This window comes from Oreochromis aureus, linkage group 9, assembly GCF_013358895.1.
Source record: "Oreochromis aureus strain Israel breed Guangdong linkage group 9, ZZ_aureus, whole genome shotgun sequence".
Taxonomy (NCBI): Eukaryota; Metazoa; Chordata; class Actinopteri; order Cichliformes; family Cichlidae; genus Oreochromis; species Oreochromis aureus.
This window is the reverse complement of record NC_052950.1, coordinates 19862690-19883646: the sequence shown is the minus strand read 5'-3', so window position 1 is coordinate 19883646 and position 20957 is coordinate 19862690. Positions and strand designations below refer to the sequence as shown.

Genomic DNA, 20957 nt, shown 5'->3' with positions numbered 1-20957 from the left:
AAAATCACTTGTTTATTAGGAATTATTTTTAATGTGAACTACAAAAACAGAAAATGACAGCATGAATAAGACTATTGTCGTCACACTCTTTACAGGTGTGGTCTACCACATGGATGAATTCCATTTGGAGGTGATGGGGAATCAGGAAACACAAGCACGTTATTTTATTTTTTTACAATATAAAACAGCAGTGGCGCCATCTATTCGGTACACCAGATGGAAACCCATGCAAAACCCTCCACACTTCATTGTCCTCACTTTAACATCAGGGCAGAAATCTTCAGCTGCCAAATCAGTCAATTTTTATACAACATGGCGCAGAGAATAGGAGGGAGGAATTGGGGAAGAAAAAAAAAAAAGATGTCAGTGTTTACTCTTCTTTGACTTTTTGTGAGATCGATGTGGAGATCTTGATTTGGAGCGGGATTTCTTAGCTGATTTCTTGGGTGTCCTGGAGCGCGACTTCCTGGATCGTTTGGGCGTGCGAGGTGATGACGGGGATCTAAATAAGAAAAGGGGGGAAAGGAAAAAAAAAAAGAGGAATACCCAGAAAACAATTATCCAACTTGCTGAATATTCAGGTGCAACCCTACATATGTAGCACTTTACTACTCTTAGTGACCACTTAAAGCACTAAGAGTATGTATGGTAAAATGTTATTAGGAGCGCTTAACACCATCTTACCTCTTGGATGACTTTTTGTTGCTGGATCGAGGAGAGTCTTTATGAGAAGAACGTGAGGATGTGTCTTTAGAGTATGATCGGTCAGAGCGCTCCGATCTTTCTGACCGCTCTGAACGAGGTGAGGACGACCGGCCTCGTCTGCTGCTGCTCCGCGTTGGGCTCGGTGACCCACTGTGACGCCGCTTCCTATCAACCGGAGGGGACAAATTTCTGTCACACAGGAAATTAAATAAATCCAATGTTCCATGAATGAAAAAAAAACAACAACCTAGATCCACACTTTGAATCACTGAAAGCACGCAGCAACTAAACAAGTGTCTGACCTCTCCTTTCTGGTTGGTGTGTCCTCCTTCTCTTTTTCCTTCTTTAACTCTTTCAACCGTGCCTCAGCTTTCTCCTTCTCTTTCTTTTCCTTCTCTTTTTCCCGCTCCAGTTTTTCTTTTTCTTTTTCCTAAAAGGACCAAAAAAAATCTCTTGTTAGGTTTTTATTTTTCATGGCATGTAACATTATAAACCAGTAATAAATGATCAAAAGTGTGCATTTTCCATTCAAACTTTAAGCACACCTGATCCAATACACACCTTTTGTAGTAGTTTGTCCCTATAATGTTCCACCTGCTCCTGAATACTCTGACCAGGCTTCTTAGGTCTTTTCCCAGACTCCAGCTCATCCTGGAACTTCATGACTTTAACCTGTGTGGAGAAATACAATCAACAAATGAAGCACAATCATCCAAATAATCAGCCTATTGTCGTATACTGCCATGTGCAGTCTGAGGTCTGTGGTATTTGTAAAGTACCTCTATCTCTCTGAGCTTAGAGCGCTTCTCCTCGTTCATTTCAGACATCTTTGACTTAAAGTCAGAGTCATCTCTGATCGGGTTGGAATAGCTCTGATTATCTTCTGAGCGAGGGCTTCTGTCCTCATCACTGTCTGCATCATCCCTTTAGAGGTGAACACAATTTATTTTTTTAAACAAAGGCGTGCCAAGGCATTCACAAAACATCAAACTCAAAAGACGAACACAAAAAAAACCCAAACTTACTTTTTTGCTTCTTCTGGCTGCTCAAATATCTCCCACTTGGAGGTTGTCACAGCTGAGGAGCAAACAAAGGCAATTATATGAGCCAAGTAATTGCAAAACCCTCACGCCAGCTATGATAACATAATGTAGGTAACAACTAATCTGACACTTTAAAAGGCCTCACCTTGAGATTCTAACTCTGCCTCATCGACTGCTTCCCATTTCGATGGTGCTACCTTGAAGGGAGCATCCTTGGACTGATCCACTATATTAACCCAGAAAAAAAAAAGAACTGAGTCACTGGGAAATTGATGGATCCAACAGCTCTTGGAAACATGCTTTGTTATTGTATGCACTACTCACAAGGTATTCCATCTAGGTCTTCTTCCATGGACTTGATAGGAACTCCATCTAGGTCATCCAGAGGGGCTCCATCGATTGGTGCCCCATCAATGGGAACTGAGTCAATGGGCACTCCATCCACGTCCTCCAGTGGAGTACCATCTACATAATCCCCGATAGGAGCCCCATCAATGTCGTCTGCTGGCTCAGGCTGATACAAATGTAGAGGAAAAAGAAAACATGGAAATTTAGTAGCAGGATGGTAAATTTTCAAAGCAATATTAATAAAATAACTTTAATGGTACTGCAAAGACTAAATAATAAAGCCTCACTTACCTCCACAACAAGGCTTACAGGCTCCTTCTCCACAGCGAGGTTTACTAGACCAAGGAAGATGTTCTGCAGCTTGATAAGAAAAGGGTCAGGGTACACAGCCCAGTCCTCCCATGCCCGGAAACATGACATTACCCGTTGCTAACACACACACACACACACACACACACACACACACACAAAAGAATCAGGACAAAAAGAGCTGAGTAACCTGGATGTTTAGCTATATAAATTGTCAAGGCTGTGAAGTTTACTTAACACGACTTGGTACCTTGAAGTTCTCAGACTGAAGGTGACCTTGTATTGTTTTGTAAGTTGCGTTTAGGTCGGCGAAAATCTGGCAGAGTTTTGTCTCAAAGCTATTAAGAACAAGGAAAGAGCAATTTATTTTCTGGGAAAAAATGGAGTGACTAAGTGAAATTGGTGATAATATGGTTCAAGTATACAAACGAAATAACTTACTATTTTCTGTAGTAAGATGCATTGGCTACTTTGGCAGAAGAGTTATACAGCACATCAGAAACTAGATACAACCGTGCAATCTGAAACACATCAAAGAGCAAACAGGAGTTTATGATTCTGGAAGGGTTTTCGGGTAATTCTATAAACATGTTGTTATCAAAGTCTTTCTCTTCTTTTGATCAATGTCTTGCCTTCTTGGGTAAAGGGGTCTTTAGGATGGAGAGGGACTCTGTGATACACTCCACAATTTCTTCAGCAGCTTCAGCATGGCTGAGACAGAACAGCATGGCCTCTGCAATATCTGCCCTCCTGGGAGTCAAACCACGCAGCATCTCCTCTAGTTTGTCCCGCTCCCTGTGGAGATGGAGGACAGTGAGGACGGAGTGCATTTAACCCAAACGATGTCTGCACTACTGTACTTGTCATATCTGTCACAATAATAAAATAAAAGCCAGGACCAAAATAAATTGAAGCTTCATTTGCGTGGCCACTTTTTTTTTATTTTTTTTTTTTATTAAATACACCTAAAATTTTAACAATAAAAGTCAGTGTTAAGAAAAAAGTGTTTCTGTCCACTGAAACTGTAGGGCTCCAGAGGGGGTATGTTGGGGTAGGTCTGGGTTTTCAATTGTAAAGCACAAGTTTATTCCATTACAGTTTACAATTCAGGTTCTCACTTTGTGTTTTTACATTTACTTTCATGTTAGATTAGCAAAACTGTAGCAGTATGAGTGCACGCGTGAGCTGTGAGTTGATGGTAAAATTAACGGATATGCAGAGAAACTCCACCATCCTGCTGATTTCTAAATACTGAGTCACTACTCAGCAAAGTATTAACAGTTGTAACAACACTCAAGCAGGTGGGAACATCAACAAAGCCAATTAGAAATCAAAGCATGACTCCAGTGTTCTTTCAAATAAAGACCTCAGAACTTCAGCAGTTTAGCAAATATAGCATAGATGTAACAGAATATAAACAAATATTCTTACTCTTCTTTTAAGCAGCCTTTCTTATTGGCCTCCTCTTCATCTTCCTCCTCCTCACCGTCATCATAAGGACCATGGAGGTATGGATTAAGAGGAGGCGGGCGCCACAAAGAGCCGTTTTTAAACATCCTAAAGTCATCTGTTCGCCATTTGGCTGGTGATTCACCCTGACGAAGTAATAAATCACAGTGAACACATTGATAAAAAGAAGAAACTCAGTGGAATGGCTGGTTCCCCCTGAAATTTGGCAACTTTTTTCAAGATAGAAAACTAACCTGCAGTATGGAGTACAGCTTCCATCGGTAGTATACATGTGCTGGGCTCTGGTTCTCAAATAAAAACCTGTCATAAAAAGACATACACAACCTTTATAACTCAGCACATAAAGAATTTTAGCTAACAGAATAACACTACATTTCTATTGTGCAGCTAAGCTCACCTGTACATGGGATTGTTGATCTCTCTGTTCATGATCATGGCTTCAAACATTGGTCCTTCACGCACCACAAACTCGATCATTCGATGGATGAGAGAGAGCAAATTCCTACAAGAAAAACACAGTTAAAGCAAACGGATTCAGACTGGACGGACTCTTGAACACTACTAAAACCTCCCAATTAAAGATTAATTTATTCTTGGTGGTCTGACACACTCAACAGGCTGACTAGGCAAAGACAATTTATGTCACACAAAGAAATGCTGCAAGCCATAAATGCAGCTGTATTGAGCTATACCTGAATAGTAAACTTCTACTGTGATATTATATACTTGGCACAAAATGATGCCTAAATCACTCTAAAATCTTACCACAATACCCATTTATTATTTACTATGGCGACGGTTTAAATGACGGGGAATATGAGACAACAGATGACTGTCAGAGTGCGTCACATGACCAGGAATAAATTAACCATCACTGTGGCTACACCTCTGGGCCTACATATAACATCAATGAATACACGCAAAAAATAAAAATAAAAAATATGTATATAAAAACATTTTGTGACAGTACGACATTCATGTCAATTAAAACAAAAACAAAAAAAAAAAAACAAAAAAAAAAAGGAAAAGAAAAGCTTTTTTTTATTACGTCTACAAAGGTCATGCCTGTGTTCTTTGAGGCTACAGTGCAACAGCTTTTAATTACATTGCACTGCTCGGAACCTTCATATAAAATATCTCTAAGTTCAAATTTCACAATGTGGGGATGAGTGAAATTGGGAACAACAGGAGCGAGACATTGACAAGACGCCGTACTAACAGGAATATTTGTCAGTACAGTGCCTTTCAATTCCCACTCTTTCCTTCTAATGTAACGTGAAAAAGCAGTACATGATCTTTGGCCTAAAACGGGTTATCTACTAGTGGAGTTCGTACAGACTTAAAACTGTGCAAATGGGATCGTTAGAAGTTCTTCTGTGATAATTTGTAGAGGAAATAAATTGTGCAGGCTGCATACAATTAGCCTAAAGTGGCCAACAAGACAAAGGATGTCTTTCATTTGACAACACAAATCACATTTACTTGTATTGGAGCCGATCGTACCAATGACGGGGTAAAATTCTGTATACTTTCCCAATCCATCCCATGATGCTTTTCAGGTCCCTCGCTGCTGCAGACAGTTCAACTTGTGCTGCTCACCAAGGCCAATGTCAAAGGTCATATATAGACTAATGATGGCAGGTTTGGATTTGTCAGCAGGAGCCAAATTTACTGAGCTCCTCATAGTGACAGAGGCCAAGGGGGGAGACGGTCTGAGTGAGCAATGGTCAGAGAACAGGTTTTCACAACTACGGATCTAGAATCAGCAGATCATGTATGTAGCAGAGTACAACATCACTAAAGTTGAGAAACACGATTTAATGTCTATGTATGGAGTGGTACTGTGAAAGTAATGATCTTTTTCTCTAAACAGCATAGTTATTAAGATCTATAATGATGTTTGGCTACACATGTAAAGAAAATATGAATGATGGAGGGATGTGAAACAAACTTCAGTCAGTATTATTCTAGGTACTAGTATGAAGACGCCGTGCAGCTGCCTCAACCATTGCTCATCCACACTGACCAGCCCCCTGTAGCATGCAGTGATCAAATGATCAAACTTTTTAGTTTCATTATGGGATGTTTTTTTTTTCTAAGTTTGTACACCAATTTAAAAAAAAAAAAGAAAAACATGTACCTTTCTGTTGGGATAACCACTTTGACTATGGCTTGCGACAGAGTCTGTATATGAAGTCACATCAGATAATAAACATAGAATGTGAGTATTGTTACAAAGGCAACAGGTGAAAAATATAAAAAATGCATTTAAAAAGTGCAAAAAGACAATAACTTTCCTTTCCTGCTGTCAGTTTTACTAGTGGCCAAACAACCCTGATACTTTACCATAGTAACACCTCTTTGTAACACTGAGCATTTTGCACACATTGACATTTGATAATGACACTTTCTTACACACAACAACTAATTCAAAATCTAAATCCTGTACTGACTGCTTATTATGACTAACATCTTACCACCACAATTAACAAAACATTGCCATATCCCATGAGAAAATCCTAGGCTGACGTATTGAATTACCTTGTCGAACTCCTCCTTGTTTTTAGGTGGAGGAAGCAGAGGAGCATTGGGGTTCTTTAGCCTCTCTCGGGGCTGTGCGTTGAATGGGAGGCCAGAGGGAGGCGGGGGGAGTGTATGCTCCATCATAGAAGGAGGGATATAGATGGGATGGGGGGGAATGGGCACACCTTTTCCCCATCCTAATTTCATCTCAAAGTTCATTATCATCTTTCCTGTTACGGGAGTAAAGGTGCATTTAATTTTACCACGCACATGTGAACTGGAAAGAAGATAAAAGGATGTAATATATCAACTTAATAAAAGAATTGGAGATTTGTACCATTTAGGTTTTTGAGTGCTCGCTCTGCATCCCTCCTGTTCATGAAAGCCACAAAGCCACAGTTCCTCTCCCGAGCCCTTTCCTCATCTGTCCTCGGCCACATGATTTTCACACTTGCCAGTGGGCCATACCGGCCAAACTCTTGGCACAGCATCTCTTCGTTCATCTATGAAGTAATAAGAGTGATACAAATGGAGAAACACAGACATTGCAAAAATATTTCCCACTTGGAATTAAGGGCATATTTAGCAAATTTCTAAGGAATAGCAACATGCTCAAGCCCCTCCTTTTATGGCATGCTTTACATTACTTCCACTTCATGCATGTTTAGATACAAACCTGTGGATTGATGTTTCCAAGGTACAAGTTAGTAGTGGATGGATCTCCAACGTCATGGGAACCTGGTGCACAGTCATCCAAAACTGCAGACACAGAGAAGAGAAAAGAATTTCCTGCTGCTGTCTGACAGGTCCAACATTATTTTCTTAGCAAGATGAAGGTATTCACGGTCACTATATTAAGTCAAAATTACCACTGGACGGACGGTTTCTTCGTGAAGAACCATCCGCTAAAAGAAGCAGAAAAGCAGTATAAATTTTGTTTCAGGGGTAGATGTGGACAAAGGGACAGAGGGTGGCGTAAGGCAGGAAAGGGCCCTGTCAGGCCAAGTTAGTGCACGTAAGGCAGTCATGTGACTTAAAAACACTTACAGGAGCGTCTTCCATCTGTCCCGGATAGCGGTTCGAAGCGACTAACACGTCCTTTCATCTTGTGTCTTTCATCTCTCTCTTCCTGTATTCTACAAGACACAGACACATATCACAGCTGATTATAATCTGTGTTTAATATATTACAACTTTAATAACCACACCACAAGTCTTAGGAACATCTAATCTCTGCCACTAAAATCTTTTAACACCTTTCTGTGTTAAAACTTACTGTTTAAGTTCTTCTTTGAAGAGCTCCAAATTACTCTTCTTCTTTTCCTTTTCACTGCTCTTCTTTAAGCCCTACAATGAGGAAACCAGGTAAGTGTTATTCAATGCAAAAGTTAGACAAGATGTTCTCATTCTCAGAAACAGTACTTACATGCCGTTTGTCTAATGCTAAAAATTGCGGTGGGGTTTCCAAAGGCAGGATGCTTTTTGGTTGGTTCTCAAAACGTGACTTGGGCTTGTACAACTTTCCTCTCTTGTCATCAGCAGCTGCTTCCTCTGCAAGGAGAAAAAATCTTTTAGTTTTCGCCCTCCAATCACATTACCATTTCAGTTTCCGAAGTCAAAAGGTTTGGTGAGCTGTTCTTTAACATTTGCATATTTAGCAATCAGTTTCAGAAATATATAATGCAAAACGTATACCTTTCGTTGCATTTGCAATGCCACCACGGACAAAAGCTTTGACTTTTCCCTCCCCTCCTCCTTCAAAAGCAGCAAGAAACTCCTCATAAATTTCAGCTGCCGCTCGTTCATCTTCCTGAATACACACAGGCACACAAAGGTGTCAAAGTAAATAAATCATATAAATCTCTGACAGCTATTATTGATGCAGAGAAAACTGTCCAAAAAGATAACCCATACTTACTTTTTTCTTTATTTCATCTTGTTCCTTTTTGCTGAGGGTTCTCTTTGCCACTGCCATCTTGCCAATGCTGAAAGACTTCAGTTTGCTCTCAAGCAGCGCCTGTACATGTCAACAAAGTATGGTTGTTTTCACCAGGTATTTAATAAGCACACATTACGACTATTTAATAACTGGATGGTAAACAACCACGACTTGTTCAAGTAGTGTTGAGTCCTGCTATCATTATTATTATTATTTAATATGCCTATCAATTATCACGTAAACAGGTAACTTCAGCGCGGTCTGTAGCCGCTGGTTTATAAAGTCGGCTGTATTAAATAGGCGCCTGCAACCGTTACTCAGACATTTAACACTAATTATTTAAGTATAATACATTACACATTTACGACCAAGCTGCAGCTGGAGACCAGGAAAGATTAAGAAATTAGCTAAATTAACAGGAGGCCTAAGAAGTCGTCTTTTGGTGCAGCGCCACGGACTGAATGCATTACGCTAAACGGCGAATGACGGTTAGGCCCCAGCTCCCAAATGCTTAATTTACTATTTCCACACTGAAATATACAACCACTGTACGTCATCCTGAAGACAATGAATGTGTAAAGCTTGTGATTTGCGAACAAGTTTATTCCTGTGATAACTGCTTCCATTAATCCAGTTTATGGTCGCCAACACATTAGCTTAGCTTAGCTAAAACCAGCCAGTGTGGCTGCGGCGCCTCAGTTAGCTGTAGCGCGGCAGTGTTAGCAGACACTGTTGCGCACACTCCCTGTTGTGGTCTTTTACAGCAAACAGTTGGTGCTGTTCAAGCACAAGATTATTCGCACAGTTCCCATTACAACAGGTGCAAGTGAGCTAAAACAACTACAAACTATAAGTTTACCTTAGCGCTAGCTTTCTGAGAGCCACCAGGCGTTCGGTCCGCCATCTTTTGTGGAACTGAAATGAATCGATCGCCGAGCTGATGATAGTGGCAACTATGAAACTCCAGGCGTCGCAATCAATCACAGAATCACCGATGCTTCTCTTCTCTCTTCTTTCAGTTTCTCAAGCGCGACACCAGGATTCAAAATGCTACCATGTATTAAAACTATAAATATGTATAAATTAATAAAATTAATACCCGATCTATTACACCGATCAACAGAGATAATGAATTGGCACCGAAATACTTTGAAAGAGAAAAATTAACTAGGTCGACAGGCAGCTCTAACTCTCATTTTTTTCTGTTGTTTTTTTTTTCTTTTTCAATAGAAAATGTATTTGCTGCTCTAAGTGACTTCAATCTCACTCTATCCTTTTTGTTTGTTTGTTTGTTTGTTTGTTTTTGCCCCCACTGAAAATTCCGATGTGAATGGAGTGTATATGCCATAACCAGCATGCATGTTCCGTATAACTCAAACTGCAGACTCAGACTAAGATATCAGGGTAAATAAACAAAGAATGAAGGAACGTGTATTCATTTAACAGGTGTTGGTCAGTGTCCAAACAACGTGTCCCAAACACGTTTAGTGTTAGTGTTAGTCTTTTTCTTATTTAAATATTAATTTTTGAATTAACTGAAAATAAAATGAGCATCCATGACATTTAAAAATAATGACATGGACTGAGCATTTCAAGAAATGCAAATGGACAAATAGGTAACATGTAAAATAGAAATAATAATTATATAATCAAATAAACAACATAATATGATGGAGAGAACAGCACATTTTTGAATTGGAATTTGAGTGATAATAAAATTGCTTACACCATAGTTTGTCCAGCAGGTGGTGCTCTCTTTCAATCCTCAGATGACCCCTTTGCTGTGCACAACTCTAACAAGCTGCCATATTTTATGTAATTGTATTTTGTATTTCAGTTTATAGACATATATAAAATATAAAATAAAAAAAAATTAAGAGTGGAGAACACAACACAAGTTGCCTCATTCACCTTTAGGCACATGCTGTTATTTGAAGTCAGAAACATACACGTTGATCGGAATGTGAAACCATGCATAGATAACTTCTGGAGTCAAGTTTATTCATGTCATCTCCGTCAAGGTTTTTCGTTTTCAAGCCAACTAATGCAAGACCCCACTCCCTCCCCTCCCAGCGCGTCTTTAACCCCCCCTGAGGGGAAAAAAAAAAAAAAAAGAAAGAAAAAAAAAAGAAATGTGCACCCTGCGCCCCGTCCCTCCTACCACGCAGAACAAACGCTATATTCATCTGCTTGCTTGAGTTTTCCGTTGCTGAAACTCCTTACAGGAGCTCCTGGGTACTTTTCCCCTCCGTTTTAGCCTGTTGAACACAATGCCATTCACGCCACGGGGCGAAAACAGGCGAAGCTCCTGCTCCGTTTTCCCAACAATGTGGAGAACATGCAGTATTTTTTGCGCATGGACTGTACTGTTCTTGACAGAAGTCTGTGCGCAGTCCCAGCAGAGGTACTTCTTTATTTACTTTTTACCCCAAACTCAAATTTTCTTGAAAGATTTATTTGATTAAAAAAGTGTTAAGGATCCCATTTAGCTCTTTGAAAATCACCGTCAGATGACTGGCGTTAGAAGAATATTGTGCAGTATGGGCTGCCTCGGGACATGTGGCGCATTGGCGAGGAACTGAATGCACTGAATCCAATGGATATTATCAACTTTGTTTTTAAATTTTGCTTTAATGCACCGTTATTATTTTTATTTATATGTATAGAAAATATCTTTCTCCTCAGACCAATCTTTACATGTGGCGGAAACATCACAGAAGAGTCCGGAGTAATCGGGAGCCAGGGGTACCCAGGAGTTTACCCTCCAAATACCAAATGTGTGTGGAGAATCACAGTGAGTCCAGTTGTTTTTTTCATTCATAGAATATGATGACAGTGATAAAGCATTGTTCATTTAAAAGAAACCTACAGTATGACAATCTTTGGCTTAGTCCAAACTCCTAATTTCCTTCTAAAAATAGTTAACCACAGCCGCAGTTAGCTTAGGGCAATCTTTGCTGAGTGACTCTGTGATGTTTCTGTACTTTACAGCAGTGAAGCTGATGATTAGGTTGGGAAAACGGCATAAGCTGGGTTAAAAGGTTTGAGAGTATTAAAGTAATTTAGTATTTGCTGAAAGGTCTATGCTCATTTGTTTGTTATGCCATTTGATAATAATAATGATTTAACTAAACATTCTCCAACTCCCCACCCAGGTCCCGGAGGGGAAGGTGGTGGTACTGTCATTCCGCTTCATTGATCTGGAGAACGACAACCTGTGTCGCTATGATTATGTGGATGTCTACAGCGGCCATGTCAATGGACAGAGACTGGGTCGCTTCTGTGGGACGTTCAAGCCAGGAGCCCTTGTTTCCACAGGCAACAAGATGCTCCTGCAGATGGTATCCGATGCCAACACTGCTGGGAGTGGCTTCCTGGCTGTTTTCTCTGCTGCCCATTCACATGAGCGAGGTAAGAAAACATGGGAAGAAGAAGAAGCTTGTGCATGCTTCCTCTTAACACAGTTGTCTTAGTCAAAGGTGCCAAGTTTGCAAGGATAGCAGAACATCTTGCTGCTATCCAAGCATGTAATGCAGAAATATGTGGAGCTTCTGTAATGTTACTAAGAAGTAAATGTTACCTTGTTTGTATGCAGACAACCAGTAAAACAACAGGATGTATCTGTTCGTGTAGTGCTCAGTGAGAGCAGGTCTGTGGGCTAAAAGTCCATGTGGACAAAAAGAATGCTGCGTTTTAACTCTTCTCGCACTGTGATGTGGAATTTCTCATGTTTTTTGGCTATTGTGCTGCAAAGCAAAGGTCAGAAATATCACTTAGAGCCTTTAGCCTTTTCCTCACTGGGCCATCTACTGTTTTTAGAATTTTAATGTCTGGTTTTCTGTACCGTGGGAGCTGACAGCTGTAGTGGACAGTGTCAATTAACCAGTCGGCCAGGCTCTTACACGCTGGCAGAGAGACTGTTGCTATCCTGTCTTTAAACATGGTTAAAACTCTGCTGCATCACATGTCACCCATTTGTAAAGATTTGTTTTCTTCAGTTTGCTAAATGTATTTTTTTACATGCTGGAAAGGCAGAATCAGTTAAAGTATGTGTTATAAGGAAAGCGTGTTTTTAAGCGATGTGATCCTTTGAGAGTTATTGTTTGTTTTGAACTGATTTTCCTCTGATGGCAGTTATTTTTAAACCCACAGATGACTAATGACAGACTTGCTTTTTATGGTGTTCATAATGACAAAAAGGCAGTGAGAGCCCTTAGACGCAGTTAATAACATGAGCACATTACTGACTCACCATTGTAGCCTTTAAAAGATTGCTAAATAGCATTCATTATTTCATTCAAGCAATAACAGGAGCAGTATTTAGCTAATTAATTGTGTAATCCTAGCACTAACTTCAGTCATTTCTCCTCAGGGGACCAGTACTGTGGAGGCAGGCTGCTTAAGCCCTCTGGGACTTTCAAAACACCCAACTGGCCTGAGAAGGACTACCCAGCTGGAGTGACCTGCTCCTGGCATATAGTAGCACCAAAGAACCAGGTCATACATTTAATTTTTTACTTAAAAAAAAAAAAGGAGTAAATGCAAATGTTTCTTTCTGAATAACTGGCCTCAAATGAGCTGAAATTCCAGGAGATTGTGCAAAGGTTTTGAGTCACTCCTAATTTCTTTGTATTTTGCTTCCAAGGAGACACCCTGTCTTGCAATTTTTTAAAGTGGCATTTAGCAATACTTCTTCAGGATTTCTGGAGGGTTTTCAAAGGCTTTCTTTGAACATTGGCTGCTTTTTCACTCATTTTCAGGCCAGTCCTTGTACCTGAGCATTTTCAGGGGACTGTCTTTGTTTGTTTGTTTGCTTATTATGCCACTTAACACATATCTGTGAACCATTCAAATATAAAAAAAAAAGACTCCCTTAGTCAAATCTATGAAAAAATGCCAAAGATCTCACAGTTTGACAGGCAGAAAATAGTATTTTTGTAACAACAGAGTGATTCCCAATGAGTTTTTAGGGGAATACACACCATGTCATATCTTGACATGGTGTGTACCAGATAAACAAAGTTTTATAAATAAATGAAGATACAGAAGTTTTTCATCTAGTCTTTTTCCGTGCATGTTTTCCCTCTATATCAATGATGAGTAAATGCCAGTGACGGAATAACACTCTATTGAAATAAAACATTACAAGTTACCTGAGCCGTTCTTTTAAGAAATCTCAGTAAGTAAAAGGTGGAGTATATCTTTTCAAAAATGACAGCATACACTTTAGTCAGATGGTGCACCCTAGGGCCTGTTATAAGCTTTTGCTAGAAAAAAGAGGATTACTTTGTAACTTGTCTCCTGCTGCAGATTATTGAGGTGAAGTTCGAGAAGTTCGATGTGGAACGAGACAACTACTGCCGCTACGACCACGTCTCCATTTTCAACGGGCCGGAAATAAACGATGCGAAGAGGATTGGCAAATACTGCGGAGACAGCCCCCCAGCGTAGGTGATTTCTGTCATGCTGTAGATTTCATTTTCACTAAACCATCGCGTGATTTCATCTCAGTTCATCCTCAGTCTGCTTTCCCGTGCTGCTCTGCAGGCCGGTGTTGTCGGAGGGGAATCAGCTCCTAATCCAGTTCCTGTCAGATCTCAGCCTGACTGCCGACGGCTTCATTGGGCACTACAAGTTCAGACCAAAGAAATTCCCCACCACAACAGTACTGCCTACAACTACCACACAGCCAGTCACCACCAGGCCAATACGTAGGTAGCAGCTTATATTCAATAGAAACCATTAAAAAACGTCTAACATCCATAGACTTCTAATATCTGCATTAGCCGATTTGACTGTATTTGCTTTGTGCTGCTGGATTCTTTGATAACATCTGGGATTTTATATCCTTCTTTCAACTTGAGAAGGATCTGAAATCTGCTTCCAATAGCAAACGTAGGCAAGAGAAGGAAAGAGCGAGGTGCTTAAGTAGTAGTACAGTGTGCTGCTTGTGGCCATGCATTCTGCTACTGTCCCCACACATGTGGCTCACATAAGAGCAAATGCTCTGCTCACATAAAATAGATTATAGCAGTCAGCCAGTGAGTCAATAGAACATACTGGAAAGTATTGTCCAATTACAGATGCAGCCAAGCACATGTTGTAACACAGCATATGCTAAAACTATGTGTTATGCTCATAAGACTTTTCTCTTGTGTAAACCGTACATAACACAAGGGGTGGGCGTGTGTCTGCACCTGCAATCACAGCTCATTTTCATAGTCAGACTCGCATTCCCACACATTGTTGTTTTTTTCCCTCATTCAGGCTAGGTTATTTTGGCACCCCCCCCCCCGCTATGATATCAAGCTGTGTCACTGCTTTCTGGTTGGCTTATCTCCCCCCCTCACCCGACTTTTCCCTCCACAGTAAGAAAAATATTTGCACAGTCACATTGTATTTTCTTCAAGCCTCAGTTCTTTCCTTTATGGATTCCCTTCTATCTTTAACTTCAAAAACAGACGTTCCCTCGCCACATAATCTAGCTATTGTCTGTGATACTGACAGCCATCCATCTGGAGAGACACTTGTGTTACCAAGAATACTCAGTAAATAGGCTGCAGCAGAAGCAGATGGCAACATAACTTACATGCCCGCGTCACTGGCGGGCAAAATTACAGAGGCTGATTTTTTTTGTGTGTGTTTCTTTTTCTCTCTGTGCAGCTCTGAAGTACTCTGTTGCCCTGTGCCGGCAGAAATGCAAAAGACGAGGAACGCTTGAGAGCAATTACTGCTCCAGCGATTTTGGTGAGAACATAAAAGCTTACTGTAACTTATCAAAAACCACATTAAGCCATAGTCACTGATACATTCCAGCCATTTTTGTATCATTTAACATATCTGCTTTTGCAGATACTAATCCTAAACAGCTTGAATTGCAGATACTCTGAAGATATATATGAGCAGACCCCATGCTGACAGCCAAAACCCCCCTTAAGTAGCAGTTTATAGTCCTGATTATGTTGCTATCTTTGCTCTGTGATTTTTTTCCCTTACACATCTCAAAGACTTCCTTGATAGCCTCTCAGGAAGTGAATGATTGCATACAGTAGGGCACGGTTACCTGTAGTCTAAACACACACTCATACTCAGCCACTGACTGTAGGCAAAGTGGCAATAAATGAAGGTGTTTATTCAGGCTCGGCAATCAGACACATGCGGTTTGTGTCGAGGAAAAGGGGAAAAAAAGGAAAGACGAGTGATGTGGCGGCGAATGCAGAAAAAGTCGCTTTTACGTGATCGGCGCATCTCAATGAAACGGGGAGACGAGACATGACAAGGCTGAAAATAGCTGGTCCAATCAGCGCTCGTAACTGCTGGTATTTTAAAATAATCAAATTATGTGGTATCTACACATTAAATCATCAAACGCAGCTCGTGTAACAGTAGCAACAGATATAATAGCAGGACTAAAACAGGCAGTCCTCTGGCTAATTTCATCCCTGTCAGGAAATGAAACAGGCGGCATGTGAAGTCCAGACGCATTGGTACCATCAGGTTAAAGAATCCTGTTCATGCCGAATGAGCCGTGCCTCCTTCTCCACTCCATCAGCTCCAGTATCACTCAGCTGTCACTGCTAAACGTCACTTCTCCACCAGTCATGGAAACAAACGGCAAAACTGTATGTTTTCTTTTGTTCTCATGGAGAGCTGGTCAATCTAAACAGGAAATGGCTGAAACTTCACCCCGCACACTGGCTGCATTGTTTAAGCAGAATCAGACAGGAAAATAAACCTGGAACAAAGTAGCAAAGTATCTCTGCTCTGAGCAGTTAAACTGTCAAATGATCGTTTTCTGTCGAGTGACCTCGATTTCTTTCTGTCTGTGTGACAATAATGATTTCCCACGTTTACTTTCCTCTTGTTTTTTAGAGCTGGAATTCTTTGATGTTGTATTAAAGGGAGCTTTTACCTCATAGATGGATAAGGAAGCTTTAAAAAAAGGTCACAAGGGTGTAGCGCTCACAGCCTGAAAGGAAATGTATAGAGTCTATGCTGTTAATCCACAGTGACATTTTTAAAGACAGGCTGCACTTCAAAGAAAGGGAGTTGAGATGTAACACGCACATATTGTTCACAGCTCTCTCAGATCATTAATAATAACTATGGGAAACAGATTTCCTCCGTGACAGCAGTTTCTGTGTTGGAAGCATCCCTGTGCAACATTTCTGTGTTACATTTCTAAATCGACTCGTCATCTGAAACGTGGACATCTATTTAACTGACTCCACAAGATCAGTCTTCCAGTTTTGCATTTTTATTCATAGAATCTAGAATTAAAACCTTACTGCTTTTCCAGTTAAGCTGCAGTTTCCCCCATGTTTAAGATTTAGTTTAAGAAATACAAATGAGGACAAAATTATTAGCATTACTATGAAAAGTAAAGTATTTTTAACCCTCAGTCGTAAAAGGCCTACGGGGTATTGTCGATACACAAGATTGTGAATGTGAGGATGAGGGGCTAGTACTGGCAGTTGCCATAATTTATTAACAGAACAAGGGATGTTCAACATAGCATTTCTGAACATTGTGGTTTTCTTTAGAAAGCATAAATTATTTCTTTTTGAACACAATAATTTAATTAATTCATAAAAAACAAAACCCAAACATTTCTAGGGTCAGTGTTATTATACAAACAGACTTTTTTATTGAGCCATAGCACAATCACTGCTGTGCAGTGATGTGCTTTTACTTTGTAATGCTTAAAACTTGTACAATCAAGTTAAAACCGAGGGTTATCTTCCAATTTACATAGAGTATATAAACCTCAGCAAGGGTTTGAGCTATCGCTAGAGAAAGCGTGATGCCAAAAACAAAAGATATCACTTTAGACTTGAGAAAAAGAATTGTTGAGGCTCACTAAGCAGGAGGTGAATATACAAAGTTATCACAGCGTTTCCAAGTGTCAAAATGTGGCATGAGAAGCATTATCAAGAATTTCAAAGAGAGCCACAGAGTACAGAACAATGTTGGCAGAAGTAGGAAGTGAAAAATATCAAAGAATCTGGAAAGAAAAATAGTGAGAGATGTGCCTAAAGACCTCAGAACAAATGCCAAGACAAAGCAAGACCAGCAAAGTTGGATATTGTAGTCTGCACAGGAATGGACTGCAAGGTTGGAGGCCAAGAAAAACTCCACTTTTGCAGAAGCTTTTAAACCAATTCAATTCAATTTTAAGGAATCAATGACAACAACAGTTGCCTTTACATTGCAAGGTAAACCATACAATAGTACAGAGAAAACAGTGAGAACCCCAACAATCAGATGACCCCCTATGAGCAAACACTTTGGCAACAGTGGGAAAGAAAAACTCCCTTTAAACAGGAAGAAACCCCCGGTTGGGGGTGAGGAGAAGAAGACTGAGGTACTGTAGCACTTGCGGGAGCCATTGCAGTTGTAGTTTTCTGTACAAGAAAATGTATCTGTGGATTTTATATGTATGTATTCTGTCTGTATAGGCTTTTTTGGGGAGTTATATACACTATTTTTCCAAGAAATGTTTCATGTAATTTTTCATCTGCCTTTTGTGTTTAATACAGTGATAACTGGAACTGTTATTACCGCGGTGATTAGAGGTGGAAGTATGCATGCCACTGTCTCTATTATCAACGTGTACAAAGAAGGCAACCTGGCAATCCAGCAGGCAGGAAAGACAATGAGCACCAAGATCGTTATCCTGTGCAAAAAGTGCCCAGTTATCAGAAGAGGTGAGTGTACAGCGTACAGATGAAATTAATTTTTCTCAGTGTCCTCGATATAATTTTTTTCCCGGTTATTATCTGCAATATGATCATCACTGTATAGATTCTGGTTGACTGTTTTGAATAACTTATGACTCTGAGTTTGCCTCCTGTGATGCGCTGTCACTCTCAGTTGAATGAAAGGCGTTAGGTGAGCGGCAGAACTCACTGTCCAAACAGTCAATTCAACTCTAAGTACTGTAAGTTTATATGTATGCATATAAACATATAGTATACAGACCTGCTGTGGGCAGATTCTCACATTTTGGCCTCCCTGAATGTCTCTGCCGTTCTGCCACTGCATTCAGGTTTTTTTTGTGTGACCTCACTAGGCTTGAACTACATCTTCATGGGCCAGGTGGACGAGGAGGGCCGCGGAAAGATCGCCCCGCACCACTTTGTTATGGCGTTTAAGACAAAGAACCAAAAAGGACTCAACGTTTTGAAAAACAAGCAGTGCTGAGTTCCGGTAGCTCTGGTGACCTTCTGTTAACTGGTCTGCTTGAGGCTCAGCTGTGGATGGAAATTATTACGTGAAAAAACAAAAGCAATCTCCTTCTCAAGAACACAAACTAAGGATATGAAAACAAATCTGAATGTGTTTGCGGAGCTGCCGCTGCAAATCATGGAAACTACATGATTTATTCAGTCGATGGAAACTTTGTGTGTTCAGTCATTTTCCTGTCCAGTCACGGTAAAAAGAAAGTACATCCTCTGTCACTATTTATATTTTATGTGTTAGGATAATAAATACATTTAAAAAATGTAATCAAATTTATTTATTTAGCAAAAACCAAGTCAAAAGGTAGAAGCCACTTGTAGAACAGCCAAGCTCAGTAGGTTAGTATGATTCAATAGCTTTAAGAACCTATTTTAGCAGCAATAACTAGACTTTTCAGTCTCACATCCTTCCAGGTGAATTCTTAAGGTCCTCTCCAGCACTGGACTTTGATTGGACCACTGTAGCACCTCGATTCTTTTCTTTTTCAGCAATTCTGTTGTAGATTTGCTGGATTGTTTGGGATCATTGTCCTGTTCCAAGTTTAGTGAAAACCAAACACAGCATATAAGCATGAAGACCTCATACAGGCTGCCGAGTACCGTAGTGGAGGGGTGATGATCACAGGACCTGGACACTGTGCAGTCACTGAGCTCACCATGAACTCTCTATACAAAAGGATGACCAGTTTCAGCCCAGCATTAGCTGTCAGAGAGATGGCCTCACATTTGACTGTAGAATATTTTGGGATACAAAGGAGTTTTGATATGCTGTGTGTGGTTTTTGACAAACGTGAGACTGTGGATTATGACCAAACACTCACTTTGGTTTCATGTGTCCAAAGCACATTGTTCCAGAAATCTCGTGGTTTGTTCAGATATAGCTTTCCAAACCTAAGCCATGCTGCCAAGTACTTTGGATGAGAGGAGGCTTTTGCCTTGCAACCCTTCCAGATAAGCCACACTTGTTCGGTCTCTTTCTAACTGTGCTACCATCCAGTTTTACATTTAACGTGTTTACAGAGGCCTGTAGAGTCTGAGATGTAGCGGCCTGACCTTGAAGTGAATTAGCTGGGATGTCCACTCCTGGGAAGATTGGCACCTGGGAATATTTTTAATGACTGTATAGAACAGGGGTGTCAAACACAAGGCCTGCGGGCCAGAATTGGCCTGGAAAGATTCCAATCTGGCCCACTGGACGGCTTTGGAAACAAACACACTTACACACACAAAAACATCCATCCCTGCCGTAGAGCGATGGACTTCATATCTTTTGGGCTCTCAGCAACAGCTCTCAGCAACAGTTTCTTCTCTAAGATCATCGCTGATGTCTTTCCTCTTCGGCATTGTGTTAACACACAGCTGAAGACACCAGACAATAAAAACTGCCACAACTTGCGTGTCACATAGGTGCTCACACATGACGATCAGTTAATCGAATGCATCGATTAGCAGCTGCTTACTCCTCATTGGCCTCTTAACTCACATGTAAGCAGTAACGGTATACATACTGCTTCTGCATTTAAGGCTTAGTTTTTGTGTAATATGTCATGTTTTGTAGTTCATCTGAAGCTGTATTTATCTGATTTTGAGCCCTGCTAAGGAGCAGATGGTTTTTTATTATGTCCTGATACATAAAACCTTAGAATTGAAAGTGAGTGTACTTTCTTTTTGTTTGTTTTTCTTTCTCTTTCTCTCTCTCTTTTTTTTTACCATGACTGTAAATTGGATGGTTACAGAACAAACAAGACACGGAGAAATTCCCATCTGTCTTCAATTAAAAAGAACAGTCAGTCTGTTTTGTGTCCTTACAGAACAAACAAGACACCGTTCTCTGCCTCGTCACATTCATGGAGAAATTCCATCTGTCTGAAATCAATTAAAAAAGAACATTCAGTCTGTTTTTGTGTGGCCTTTTTGAATACATATTCTGCCTTTCAGTTTTCCCCTTTGAGGCTCTTGAATACAATGTGAATAAAGGATGGGGTTGATGCATTAAATAAAGATGTCAGTCTGCCGGACCAGTCATTAATTTAACAAGCTCGCGTAATATCCACAGGGGGGGTTTGTTGGAGCTATTTGTCGTAGCTTTAATGATGGTTTAGCACCTGCCATTAAATTCCCAAGTTCGGTTTTAATGGGCAGGTTTGGAAGTTTTAATTGTGGTGATTTAATGTGCAATATTTAATAGATGCAATATTCTTTCAGTTCTTCTGGTTTCACGTTAACCAAGCGAGGAGCTTATTTGCTGAAGCTTTTTTCTCGAGACTGTTTATGGATTCGGGCATCATCGTCATTATGATATTTTCTTAGTGTCTTTTTTTAGAAGCAAAGGTATGAAATGAAAACTATTTTCTTATGGAAAAAACTTTAATGATATTA

General features: G+C 40.2%; 2 protein-coding genes across 5 annotated transcripts; one reads left to right on the top strand and one right to left on the bottom strand.

Annotated features, from left to right (window-relative positions):
* Positions 1–11: 11 nt before the first annotated feature.
* On the bottom strand, positions 12–9289 carry LOC116314474 (U2 snRNP-associated SURP domain containing). Of its 4 annotated transcripts, none has more exons than XM_031732510.2 (26): positions 9197–9289; positions 8317–8415; positions 8094–8208; positions 7825–7949; positions 7675–7745; positions 7446–7534; positions 7268–7303; positions 7075–7157; positions 6736–6901; positions 6417–6628; positions 6016–6059; positions 4273–4377; positions 4109–4175; positions 3837–4000; positions 3038–3200; positions 2847–2926; positions 2656–2743; positions 2388–2525; positions 2073–2262; positions 1894–1974; positions 1731–1782; positions 1485–1629; positions 1267–1377; positions 1008–1135; positions 685–894; positions 12–502 (listed from the first exon to the last, which is right to left on the bottom strand). In XM_031732510.2, the coding sequence occupies exons 1-26, from the start codon at positions 9239–9241 to the stop codon at positions 364–366; spliced, it is 2946 nt and encodes a 981-aa protein (XP_031588370.1). In that variant the 5' UTR covers positions 9242–9289; the 3' UTR covers positions 12–363. The 4 variants fall into 4 exon arrangements, with proteins under 4 accessions (XP_031588370.1, XP_031588372.1, XP_031588373.1 ...); XM_031732511.2 differs by having other exon boundaries at positions 364–502; positions 685–870; XM_031732512.2 differs by lacking the exon at positions 7268–7303.
* A 1019-nt stretch (positions 9290–10308) lies between these two features.
* On the top strand, positions 10309–20384 carry pcolce2b (procollagen C-endopeptidase enhancer 2b). Its single transcript, XM_031732581.2, has 9 exons — positions 10309–10741; positions 11023–11131; positions 11493–11748; positions 12710–12834; positions 13648–13784; positions 13885–14048; positions 15001–15084; positions 17877–18044; positions 18410–20384. Exons 1-9 carry the CDS (start codon positions 10608–10610, stop codon positions 18538–18540), a joined length of 1308 nt encoding a protein of 435 aa, XP_031588441.1. The 5' UTR covers positions 10309–10607; the 3' UTR covers positions 18541–20384.
* The last annotated feature ends 573 nt before the right edge of the window (positions 20385–20957 follow it).